The sequence below is a fragment of the Lathamus discolor genome, chromosome 10 (assembly GCF_037157495.1).
Source record: "Lathamus discolor isolate bLatDis1 chromosome 10, bLatDis1.hap1, whole genome shotgun sequence".
In the NCBI taxonomy this organism is placed as follows: domain Eukaryota; kingdom Metazoa; phylum Chordata; class Aves; order Psittaciformes; family Psittacidae; genus Lathamus; species Lathamus discolor.
In genome coordinates this window covers 13,439,815-13,452,523 of record NC_088893.1, presented here as the reverse complement: position 1 = coordinate 13,452,523, position 12,709 = coordinate 13,439,815, and the positions used below count along the sequence as shown (strand labels likewise).

General features: G+C 42.1%; 1 protein-coding gene across 4 annotated transcripts; it reads right to left on the bottom strand.

Annotated features, from left to right (window-relative positions):
- Positions 1-481: 481 nt before the first annotated feature.
- Positions 482-2,129, bottom strand: MED7 (mediator complex subunit 7). 4 transcript variants are annotated; one of them, XM_065690415.1, is made up of 2 exons: positions 2,039-2,129; positions 482-1,431 (listed from the first exon to the last, which is right to left on the bottom strand). In XM_065690415.1, the coding sequence occupies exon 2, from the start codon at positions 1,410-1,412 to the stop codon at positions 720-722; it is 693 nt and encodes a 230-aa protein (XP_065546487.1). In that variant the 5' UTR covers positions 1,413-1,431; positions 2,039-2,129; the 3' UTR covers positions 482-719. The 4 variants fall into 4 exon arrangements, with proteins under 4 accessions (XP_065546487.1, XP_065546485.1, XP_065546486.1 ...); XM_065690413.1 differs by having other exon boundaries at positions 2,011-2,110; XM_065690414.1 differs by having other exon boundaries at positions 1,971-2,039.
- Between the last annotated feature and the right edge of the window lie 10,580 nt (positions 2,130-12,709).

Genomic DNA, 12,709 nt, shown 5'->3' with positions numbered 1-12,709 from the left:
TGGCTGTGCTCCCTCCTAGCTTCCTGTGTCCCTCCCCACTGGCAGAGAATGGGAAACTGAGAATCCATGATCAAGGTAAGAAGGAATTGACTAAACCATAGGTACATTATCAGCATTGTTCTCAGACTAAAGCCAGAACACAGCACTGCACCAGCTACTAGGAAGAAAATTAACTTTCTCCCAGCTGAAACTAGGGCAGTTATAAAGAAATTCTTAGGTTCTCTTTAGTACAGTTATATTATGACCAAACCAGAAAGGAACAGATTTTGCAGACTTTACACTGTTTTTAATATTGAAGCACACATTCCTGAGAAGATCCACTGATACTGTAAACAAATGCACTTACTTGGAATGGAGGAACTGTCAACTGCAATTCCTCTCAGTCAGATCCCTTATCTGTTTCCACACTATAAAGCAATTGAAAAAAAAAAAAACCCCAAAAAAACATACCCCCAAAAAAGCAGAAAGTGACAAGTGAAAGTACAACAGAAGCTAACTTTAATCTGAGGCTACCACCTCACATGATGTATTTAACAAAAAGTATACATTTTGGTTATACCAATAACCACACAGTTTACAAAACAAACATCTTCAGCTGCCTAGTCCCTCACGACCTCTAGCAGGTGTACAATGCTCTGTCTGCTTGTACAGCAGCAAAACAATGCGTACCTTCAGAATCCATTGTGCCTCTCACTATGAGCTAAGAAAAGTGAGTTTTTTCACGTCATTTCATCAATAATGCTACACATAGCTGCGTCTTTGTCTAAAACTTGATCTCTCTTGCTACCAGAACGTTCTCTCTGCTTTTCACTCTGTCCCATACAGTTGTTGCCATCACCAGGATCCATTGGTTCCACTTTCACTCTCAGTCCTCCCTCTGAATGAGGCAGATCATCAGGCAAGGAAGCCAGGCAGTTCTGAATCATCTCTACAACTCGTTCCAAGTGCTTCTGAAACCGCTCTGCTGTTTCTAAACGCTGCCGTTTCTGCACCTCCATCATGACTCTCAGTGTCTCCCTAGCTTGGTGAGGGCGATACTCATTTATAAGATGATGGACATGAACAAAAAGTAGTTTCAAGTCTTCCAGTTTCTCCTCTCGCTTTATACTCCCTGGACTCCTTATCAAGATATCCAAGAGGTCCAAAAAATTGACCAGGATGGACATATTAAGTTTCCTTAATTCCTTCTTGTGGTCAAACTGCACTGGATGCAACCGTTCAATACCCTGGCTCTCCAAGGGTCGAATGATCAGATCATCACACTGAAACTGATTACCAAACATCATATAACTGTCTTTCACTGGCGGAGGTGGCTTTGGAGCCAGGCCTTTACGGATGTTTTCATCAGTGTATTCTTTTATGTACTGCATCGGAGGCGGAGGAAGAGCACTCACTTGCTGAGGTTCACCCATTTTTGCGAGATGAAAATACCTAGGGAAATGTCCCGAGAAATACATATTAAACAACTTGTGTGACCACCTTATTGTACAAATAGAAACAAAACCAATATAAGGGAGAAAAATGAGCCAGAAGAAAGCCATTTCAATGCACAGAGTACAAGAAACTGAATCAATCCACACTAGCTTTTCACTAAGGTATACTTCCAGCAGGATTAACTTCACCAGAAGCACATACAGCATTCATTTCCGGAACCACGACAGACCACCCTGCAAACAGAGCAGCCCGGGAGGACCCCTTCCCCAGGCTTGGCACGACAACATCACGCCCCGTGACAGAAGGAGCCGCGCAGGTCAGCGGCGGGCACGCATCGCCCTCAGGGCAGGTGGCGCCCCGGGCCCACAGTCGCCGCCAACCTCCCGTCCTCCCGGCCGAGACGAGCCAGACTAAGCTAGGCCAGGCCGGGCTCCGGGAAGGCCCAAGCCCTGCCGCAGGTTTCTCCCGGCCACAGCTGAAGACAGAAGAGCCCAGGTCGCGCTGAGGCAAAACCCCACCGGCGACTGACCACGTACCGGCGGACGACGCAGCCCACAGACAACCACCCCTCCTCACCTGCCCTCCCGGCTGCCCTCCCGGATACCTCAGCGAGACAGCCGAAACTCCACTTCCGGCCAAAGGCCGCTTCCCCTCCCCTCCATTGGCTAGCAGGCTTCCTTGCGGCACTCTGATTGGCCCTCCCTAACGCCGGTCAAAAGCTTGCTCCACTCAGCGCAGGGGCTCCCTCTGGAGGCGGTGCCAAGCGCGGCCGGGAGGGGTTCACGCTATGGAGATGCGGAGCGGTGCGGTGAAGTTGGGACAGGGCTCTGCGGTGGCCGCGTGGTCACGGGGCGCGGCTGCGCGGAGCGGAGGGATTGCAACCCTCCCGCATCCCTCAGCTGATGAGGTCCCCGCAAAGGCCTGTAGGGGCGAGAGCGGTGCGGGCCTGGCCCCCTTCCGAGACCGCTGAAATACCGTCGTGGAGCACTGTGTGCAGTTCTGGTGTCCTCAACGTAGGAAAGATGTGGGGCTGTTGGAGCAAGTCCAGAGGGGGGCAAGAGGGTGATAAGGGAACTGGAGCACCTCGCATGTGAAGACAGGATGAGAACATTGGGTCTGTTCAGCGTGGAGAAGAGAAGGCTGCATGGGAGACCTCATAGCAGCTTTCCAGGATGTGAAGGTGGTCTATAGGGATGCCAGAGAAGAACTCTTCATCAGGAATGCAGTGATAGGACAAGGGGTAATGGGTTCAAACTTAAACGGGAGATTCAGGTTACATAAAAGGAAGCTCTTCCCTGTGAGGGTGCTGAGGTGCTGGCACACGGTGCCCAGAGGAGCTGTGGCTGCAGCATCCCTGACAGTGTTCAAGCCATGCTTGCAGCAACCTGCTCTAGTGGAAGGTGTCCTGCCCGTGGCAGGGGCTTGGAACTGGATGAGCTTTAAGGTCCCTTCAGTCCAAACCATTCTATGATTCTAAATAGCGGAGTGCCTGCTGCATTCCCTGACTACACCACGACAGTAACAAACAGCTGGGCTCCACTCCTTTCATTGTAGATTTGGTTTAGACGGAGTTGAAGAAAACATCGTGGATTTCAGTCTTCCACGCTGTGGATGGTGGGGAGCTGGGATTCCTGATGGCATCGCCTTTGCAGGGATTTCTCTCTGGAATGGACATCAGTAAGGGATTTCTGACGCTTGAGCAGTTATGTCCCATTTTCTCTCCTCCTCACCAGATGGCAGCAACGGCCTTTGGCGGGGCCGCGCTGCGCGCACACGCGGCACCATCAACAGCCTCGCAAAAATCATTTCACCAAGAAAAGAGTTTGGATTGAATGAGAATCGCTTTGGATCCTGTTAATTATTTCCGAAATGGTGCAAACAAGATCCAGAATAGTCAGGTTTGTTTGATTAGAAAACCTGAAAACCTGTACAGCTTGCATTTCACTGAATAGCTGAGTATTTAAACACTTCAAACAACACTGCAATTGACAATGAGTCCAACCCTGCCTGCAAAATAGGCTGATCTATTTCACTTGTAAGCAAAACATATTCTGGGGAGGAAATGACCCCCTTGGGATATTTGTTCTCAGACTATGTTGTATCTGGTCCGTAGGAAGGAAGTTGAGTGAACCTGCTGAAGAGGTCTTTCCCATTATGAAGTTCAATGCCGTTGTACTTTGGCAGTGCTAAAGTATCACCCTCACCAATGAGTACAGCAGTGCTGTATAGTATTTACACATTTTGCGTTACACTGCTGATGACTTTGTTACATTCTTAGTCTCATATCTCTTAATCTCATAATAGAGGTTTTTCCTTTTCTCTGTGTTCACATGGTTGATGTCATCAGTGTGATTATAGTTTAGCATTTATCCACATATATCTGTATGTGGATATGACCTATGCTAAGTTTTCAAACATAGGCTCAATGATTTTTGTTTAGTAATTAGGCCTCAATTTATGCATATTGCACAAGGGAGTTTTTTCTTGCCATTTGGTAATGACTGTAGGGAAAATTGGCAGTAGGTTGATCTGGGCTTAATCTGTATTTGTCAATAGTTTCTAGACTGCCAGATCGGATGCAATCTGGTATCTGAAGTGATATCTTCATACTTTTTGCCTTACTTCCACTTAAAAAGTGAAGCAAAGGTCCTTACATTAAGGATTTTTTTGTGTGTATGAATTGATTTAGTGTTCTTTTCAGAAACACATCAATATGGACTGAAATGTCACAAGTATGAACCAGTTCCTTAGCCTCAGGAGGTTGGGTACAGAAAGCTCTTATTCTTTTACATAAATAAATTGGCAACCACAGTTGGCAACACAACGAAGAAGAAATGTAACAGAATAAAGTGGTTTGCCCATGTGGTGTTCAGTTTTCATCATTTCAGCACTGGATCTGGGCTAACCATCGCTTTGGAATACAGGAGTTGTGCTAGTACATGATCTGTTAGTAAGAGCCACCTTAAGAAAACTGGAAAGCAGAGTAAGTCATTTGAGTGCCAAATAAATATTGCATGCTTTAATTTTTTTTAACAATAAGGACTTAAAAACCCAAACAGGTTAAAGAATTAAGAAGTTTTAAAAGTTGCCACCTGTCACCACTTTCCTACCATGGATATGGAACTTAAGGTCTCCACAGAGTGAAGGGGTGCTTCCGATGTAGGCATTGAAGTGGGTCTCTGGTAGTCTCCCATGCCACAGGTTTGCTCTTTGACACAAACCAATCATTCGGACTTTCCATATAAGCCACAGCCATATTCACAAAAGACTCAAAAAGCCATATGAAGTCTTTGGGGATCAGCAGGAAGATTTGAGACCTTTAATCTGCATTCACAAGATCAAAATACTTTACCATATTGCTTCTTTCATCAGCCAGTGATCTTGTCAGTTGAGAATCTAAACAGCTCAGAGAAGTACTCCAGGATGGAGATGCAGATTGTATCAAGGCACATAAAGATGGAACTGAGAGCATGGTTTTCAAATACAGGCAAGGCTGCAGTTCCATGCTGCAACTGAAGTTTTCTGTTTTGGAAAGGGCGGTCTCATTCCTTCACCTCCATCCCTTAGTCTTTCCTCCTGCTCCCATTCTCCTTTCTTCCTCCAGCCTCCACTTCTGGCTGTGCAGTCATTTCTTCTCACTACTTTATACCATCACCTTGAGGAAGTGGATTGCAAAGTAAACTGAAGCAACTCCAAACCCCACAGAAAACATTACTGTAATTTTTGTGGATTATATTGTGAGCTCTTCTAGTGAGTTAAGTCAGATCACTGTGCTATTGTGTCAGGGAAAGCTTTGGAAAGAGGAGAGCTTATAGGGAGAAGAAAGGAAGGAGGTCAGGGAGACAGTGAGGGAATGGTACTCCTTGTTTCTGTGGCAGCAAGCTCTTATCTCAAATCATCTTGTTACATCATTCTGTGAAAGACAGGCAAGGAATAGAAAGCACCACCTCCAGATATGCATGAGAAAACCCACATAGCAGGAGGTACTAACACACCTTTGGGTTTATTGGACTTTCCAGACTTTTGCTTTCACATTCTTTTAACAAGAGCTGAGCTCAATTCTCTAGTGCCTTGCACTGAGTGAACTGTGCAGCAAGGATGTAAAATGCTGTGGCTTCAAACAATCGAAGGTAATGAAGGGCCAAGTACTTGGTTTTTGCATTATCTCTATGGTATTCCGGAGTTATTTTCCCAGTCTGTATGTAATGGCCAAGACAGAGGGGATATCATAAAGTCATGGAATCATTTAGGTTGGAAAAGACCTTTAAGATCATCAAGTCTAATTTATCATCAACTCCTAACCATTAACCCAGCACTGCCAAGTCCACCACTAAACCATGTCCCTAAGCATCCACAAATACCTCCACTCACAAATACCTCATCCACTTCCCTGGGTAAGTGTACAGCCTATTTCAGGGAAAGACAAGAATCTGACAAAAGCATCTCTGCCCTCCACAAAATGAGTGTGTCACAGGAAGAACTAAGCATGAGAAAAGGGAAAACCCCCATATAACATCAGCTAATGAAAGAAGAAAAGAGGGTTTTAATCTCATTTTTGGCAGCATGGCTGATTCTCAGAAGACCCACAGATGACCCTTTCTAGCCTATATTTCAGCTCTTTTCTGAAATAAGGACACTGACCAGTACAAGCCTACCACTCATAATACAGCAGAATTCCAACAGCGTCTCCAAATTGTGGGAATGAACCTGGACACCCCTTCAGCAGCTGGCAAATCAATACAATAATATTGTCTGCCTCAAGGACACAACATCTTAATTTACAGTTTTAGTTAAGTTTGTTTTACTCTTCTTCATAACTAATTTGAGGCAAATTGGCATGTTTCAGTATCAGTCATTCCAGTTCTGTTAATTCAGCAGCAGTGTGTACAGTGTGTGCCAGTGCAGTATGCTAACTTATTTTAGGAGAATTTGAATCCTAGCATAGTAAATACAAACCCCATTTTCAAGCATGGTCTTAGAACAGCACTGCTTTTTCTGTGCTAGAACATGTTTCCTCCATTTTTGATTCCTATTGCGTTCTAAATAGTAAATAGAAGTGGGGTTTGTTTTTCCCAAAATGGAATTCAGTTCCAGTCTCTTCTTGAGTTTAGACTGAGTGTTACATCTTAACAGCCTAGTGATTGTTAACAGGCTTCATTGCAGGATATGCAAGGGAGGAGGGGAAGAGAAAAGGACCCTGTTGGGAATGAAGGGGTCTTAAGCAAGCTTTATGTCTCCATCTGCTGTGCTTAATTCCCATCTCCCTGTCTCCTGCTGTGGCTTTGGGAATTAATGAATTTGCAGTGCAGTGCTGTGCTGCCTTTTCTTTCTGTCTTCTCCAGCTAAATATCAGATGCAGCCTATTGCTGCGCGTGCTAATGTAGGAAAGAAGTTTTATGTTCCCATCATGTAAAAGTTGGGGCACATCAATCTTCAGTGCATGTGACCATTGAACTGTTTCTTGCTATTATTACCAGACTGAAACAGAGTCAAATCTCAGCACAGAGCCTGCATGATTATCCAGCAATGAAACATTAATAAATTGACGTGGCTCAAAATCCAGGCACATTTTGATAGAAGCGGACAGCACTCTTTCCTATGCTCATAGTCTTGATGTTGATTCTGGAAGCAACCCCCTACCTAATTTTTAAGCCAGACATTAATGCTGGGTCTATACTTGGTCACACACCTGTAGTGACTGCCTATTCTAGCTTGTAAATGATTATGTCTCAAAAAACATGTCTTCATGGCACGGAGAAGTAATCCATACGCAGCCATCAGCATCCTGGGTAGCTGCAAACATGTCTTATTACCAGAATAAACTGTGGGGTTTGCAGCACTGCAGTTTTGCCAGCAGTGTAAGTCTCGCCTTTATCTTCAGAAGGAAATGGTAACAGACCGGAACCACAATAGGCAGGCACAAGAGAAAGGAGCTGGAACAAATTCCCGGTTTCTGTATGACCTGATGAAACTAAGGGTTGTTTTTTCTCTTTCTGCATTTCTGCCTAAGAAAGAAAAGCCAAGCAAAGGATTATTTGTACCTTCGTCACAAAAGAGCCTGTCCTAACCCTGTGCAAGCTCAACAGTTTAAGACATGTTCTCTATGTTACTGCCAGCATCAGTAAGCCTGGGAATGATTCAGTTCAGGCATTCAAGTTATAGATAATTTACTGCATCTTCCTAGCAGATGCTCAGAACAAGGCATCTACTTTCCCAGGGCTCCCAAAGAGTTCACAGGAGAATCTTGCTCTGGCTCTACAAGAGCAACCCCCTTGGTCACTGGGAGCAGTGTGAGCGGATTCAAAGGTGCAGTTGTAAGACCTTGAGGGAAGCTGGATGCATCTGGCTCATAAAGACCAGGCTAATTCTTCCCTTTTTCTGCAGCTTTCTGTCTTGTTCTTTGGGTCTACTGGAGACATGTTGATTGGGGTGATAATGAACTGCCAAAGCAAGCAAGACAGCTGAGTAACCTAAATAGAGTTTCTCACAGTCTAAAAAAGCAAAGTGGTGAAGTGGGTTGAATTCTGGAAGCTTGGAAGTTGACTGATAATCATCATACTAGTGAAAGGGAAGAGCTGGCACCCAGGCAGTAAACCTGACCTAAATATTACACACTATAGAAGTATACAGGTTGTTTTATGAGAGAGAAGATATGGTTGCAGCTTTCCGGTCTGGGTTTTTTTTTTTTTTATGAAAACAAAAAATATCTATATTTAGCTTGATAAATTTCTTTGCCACCTTCAGGACATAAGCATTGGTATCAGAGCAGGATGTGCGGGTGGGGAGATTTCCACAGTCTGCAGCAAAAGAGGTGCGAACTGCATAACCTGGGTAAATCCCCTAAGAAAAAATCCAATCCCTAAATTAACATTTTCAGAGCAGAAATAGAGCAATTTGCAGGAAGCAAGGGAAGAACACAGATGATAAAAAGAAAAGAAAGGAGCCCACTGAGGCCACAGTTGATAACAACTTTCTCTATAACCTCGATTTGCCTGGCACGCAGGAGTATTTAGTGAACATGGCAGCTCAAACTTGAATCTGAGACATTTAAAATATTTCAGATTTTCCTGCATATGGATGGAAAAGCATCAAAGGACACATGGTAGCAGGCTTTATGAAAGCACTTTAGCAGAGAAGATGTAGGATAGCTAAAAAATTCATCAGGCTTTGTCTCCTCATCTTAAGGGATAAACTTACAGTGGCTTTAAGATACCTAGGACACTTGTATTGAATTCCTTTCCATTTAATTCATATTGCATGCAATACGTGCAATACATAGTGATCAAAAGTCTTGAACAAAAGAAGTTTGATTATATGTTTAGTGCATCACAGCACTGTCGTACAAGGTCAGATTGCAGAAAGACTCCTGTGTTAGAGGGATATCCCAGCTCATCCAAGGAGCCCTTTCAGGAAGGCTATGTTGTTTGTGTGTAGAGTTCTACAGACTTCTCACATCTTCCAGCTCTGCAGCCAACTTGGTCATAGACAACGGGTGTATTTCTACCTAACTATATAGTTTTATATTTATAGACATATAGTTAACATATATATTAATAGTTAATATATTAACTATATAGCTCTATAGTTAATATAAATATTAATATATAGTTATATGTAGTATATATATCTATATTAACTATATATCTATATTAACTAGTATATTAACACTATATTAGATTAACTATATTAACTATATATTAACTATATTAACTATATATTATATTAACTATATTAACTATATAGACGTATCGATAATATATATATATTATCTCCTGCTTTACTGTAGAAGGATCCTGAAGCCCTTAAATGACTGAGGCTTTTGTTTATATAACCCTTGGTTTAAAGGGGCTATAACCTGTTAGTCACCCGGGTGGATGATGACCTATGATTTATGTCAACAGTTCATGTCTTGAAAGCAACATTTTCTTTTAAAGTTGGGCAAGAAATCATGATCTTTGAAATTAAATAGAATTCAAATACATATAAGCAGTTACTGTCTCATAAATGTATAACTAAATATAAAAACAGTTCTTAGGCCATATGTTTTTGTGTATACATGTCAACCTGGCCATATATTCATTAGACTATTCTGGTTTTGGCTTGCTACACTTAAATATTTGTATGTTTGCTACAGATGGGCTTTGGGATTAAAGTGAAAAAGGAACATGAAGGGGTAGATCTGTGGCAAGAGTGAATACAAAAATAAGTCAGTCCCTACCTTCCTCCCCACTTCAACAATGGAGAGTTACCAGTTGATAAGAATACTGCAAAACAGAAATAGTTAACAGCTCACACTGAAATCAGCTCCTGTGTTTCTATTAATGGCACCCAAATCTGGCTGTGTTCATTTGTTTCCTTCCTTATGGTCATTCTTAATTGTCTCCCCAGTCTAATACCTTACCTGGGTAAGGTATTGAACTCACCATGGAACGGCTCATCTCAGAACAGCTCATCTCGCTTGCTAAATCCTGCTAGGTCTAATGTAACTACCAGATTCTCTATTACTCCGGGCCAAAATCTTTTATTATTTTCTTACAACTATGTGTGTCTTTCTACAAGTGTTGTATCAAACCTGTACCTTCACATTCACAGCAGCTCAGCCTGTTCAGTTCTTCCATGTGCAGAGCCAAATCTTGTTTGCTCCTTCTTTCTCGCTTGCCTTGGCCCTTGCAGCATCTTCCCATCAGACCTCGTACAACACGTAGCTTTGTACAATGTTTACACCAAATAAAGCACAGTTGCCAAGCCCCTTATCTGAATATTTGATCCAGTCACTCACCTCTTCATGTCCCTTCGCTAACTCATCTCTTATCACATGAAAAAATCAAGCTGCCAGTCAGTACATTCAAAGAATTTCTTAGCTCTCCCCCCACTACTTACCACCCTGCTGAATCTCTTCTCCCCCCACATCCTCTCATCTCCAGCAGCCCTGCTCCCCTCAGAGGTCTACATATTGGCTTCTCAACACTTTGCTGTCCTGCATGCCTTGCTTTTTCTGCAGAGCTGCAGTCACACCCTTGCATTTCTATTTATATTCAATTTTCTGAGAAGATGTGTACACCTCTGCCGACAGACTGCAAACCCCCTTGGCACAAGATACAAAGACTTTCAGAAAGTCCTTAACATGTTAACAGTTTTTGAGAAGAAGAGACTAGAAAGAGTAACATGGTCCTAAGTAAGTGTTCATAGCTAAAAATGCAATGACGAGACAAACTGTGGTTATAGATTTGTGTGTACTCACAAAAATCAAGCAAAATACTGTTAAGATCAAGAGCCTTTAGGGGGGAATTCACTGCTGCTAGCATGGTGAAATCCATAGAGTTTGTCAGGGCACACACTTTATTGTCCGTGTTTTGGTTTATTAATTACAAGAAAGGATCTCTGAGCATAATTTAAACCAGCATATTCTCAAGTATGTGAAAAGTGATGTGTATACAAATGTGGCCCTATATTTTAGGGGTGCAAGCACTTAAACAAGGTCTGGAAGTATCTGAATAGCTGTTGTCTACACAGACAGCAATTTTAGAAAACTCATCAGACTCTGATTTTTTTATATATGCATAAGGCAAACTGTCTGTAGAATTGGGAAATTTGGCCTGAGTATTGATCCTAGTCTACACACTGATATGAAATCCCCCTTGACAGCAGTGACTATTTTTCAGGAGATCACAGATTTGTGTCATCTTTCTTGTTCAACCACAAGAGTTCCTTGGAACTCAGTCACTCTGCCAAGAAACAAAACAGCTTTGTTAGACTTGTGCATGACAAATGTTTCAGAGAACACAGCGTCTTGCCTTCAGCAAGACCACCATATAGAGACAGAGATACATGTATAGGGATCAACTGCCCAACAACTTGTTTGTCCTTGTTTCAGTTCCATTATACAGCATCACCTTCCCCAAATTCTCTTACAGACCTGTATGTCAAGTGCTATCTTTAAATTGTATTTTTATGGCAAATGCAAGTTCTCAATTAGCATTGAACAAAATTGGTAACGAATGTTTGATGATCCATGGGACATGCTGCCTAAACACTATAACATAGAACAACAAGGAAGGGATATGCCAGTCCTTTTTTGGAAAGGGGTAACCAATATATTCTACTGAGAAATATAGCTCCCAAGCCTGTCTATGACTTGCATTGTAAAATCTGAGTCTTCATTTAAACAGTTTGCAATTCTGATATTTGTTCAGATTTTGTTTTCCTCATGAACTAAATTTAAAATAATAAAGTGTCTTCTTTGGAGCTTGCAAAGAGTTCTAAAAACACAACAGCAATAGGGAGCTACCTCCTTTTACCCTAATGCTATGTTAAACTAAAGCCAAAAGTCAGCACTGATGAATGATTTATACTGGAACTGTTTTCAGAAATACCAAACTAATGAAAATACTTACTGCAGTTTCCTCACATTCCTCCAGACCTCAATAGCATCACCAATACAATTATACATCACTAATTAAAAAAAAAATCACAAAATATTAAAAATGAAAGAGCAGAGAAAATTAATTGCATTTGTTTTAAAATTTAACAGTGCTGTTGTGCTGACTCCATTAGTACATGTTATTTTTTTATATAATTCTATATTTAGCCTGGTGTGGACTGCTCTGAATGGTGCCCTGAAGTCTGAGAAATCCAGTTGTGCTTGGTTTGATGTTTGTGCTCACCTCACTGTTGATTACACTGGTCTTGATTGCATCTGCAGAGGCATGTTGTTCCTGTGCCTCCTGGAGCATCCAGCCACAGTCTAATTAGGCTGCAGGTGAAGCAGTCAGTAATCAATAAGTAGTAACCAGTGATAACTGATTAGTTATCAGCTACTGCAACCATTTGTTTTGAGTTTAAATATCTAACAACTACAATTATTTATCATTCTTTATGCAAGTGTATGCTGGATATAATTTTCTTTGCTAACATACTAGGAACTTTCGTGGTATGTGAGAAACTTCCTCAAAATAAGTTGTATGAAATCTCTGAGACACACAGTCAACTGTTAAATACTCAAAATGGGAAGGCACCAGTCCTTTGAAAAAGCAATATGGATGCATGACCTACTTTTAGGAGGCCAATAGAGACACTCATCCTGTACATCCATGTTCAGTGCGTGCATTGCTAACTGTATGGGAGAGCAGAAGACCGATGCTTCATCATGCCACACCCCTTTAATTAATCCGTAATCATTGACTCACATCTACTGAATGTCCCTCAAGTGTTATTTTTTCCACAACATTTACCTTAGCGTGTATTTCAGCATGTGCTGTTCATTTTATTACTTCAG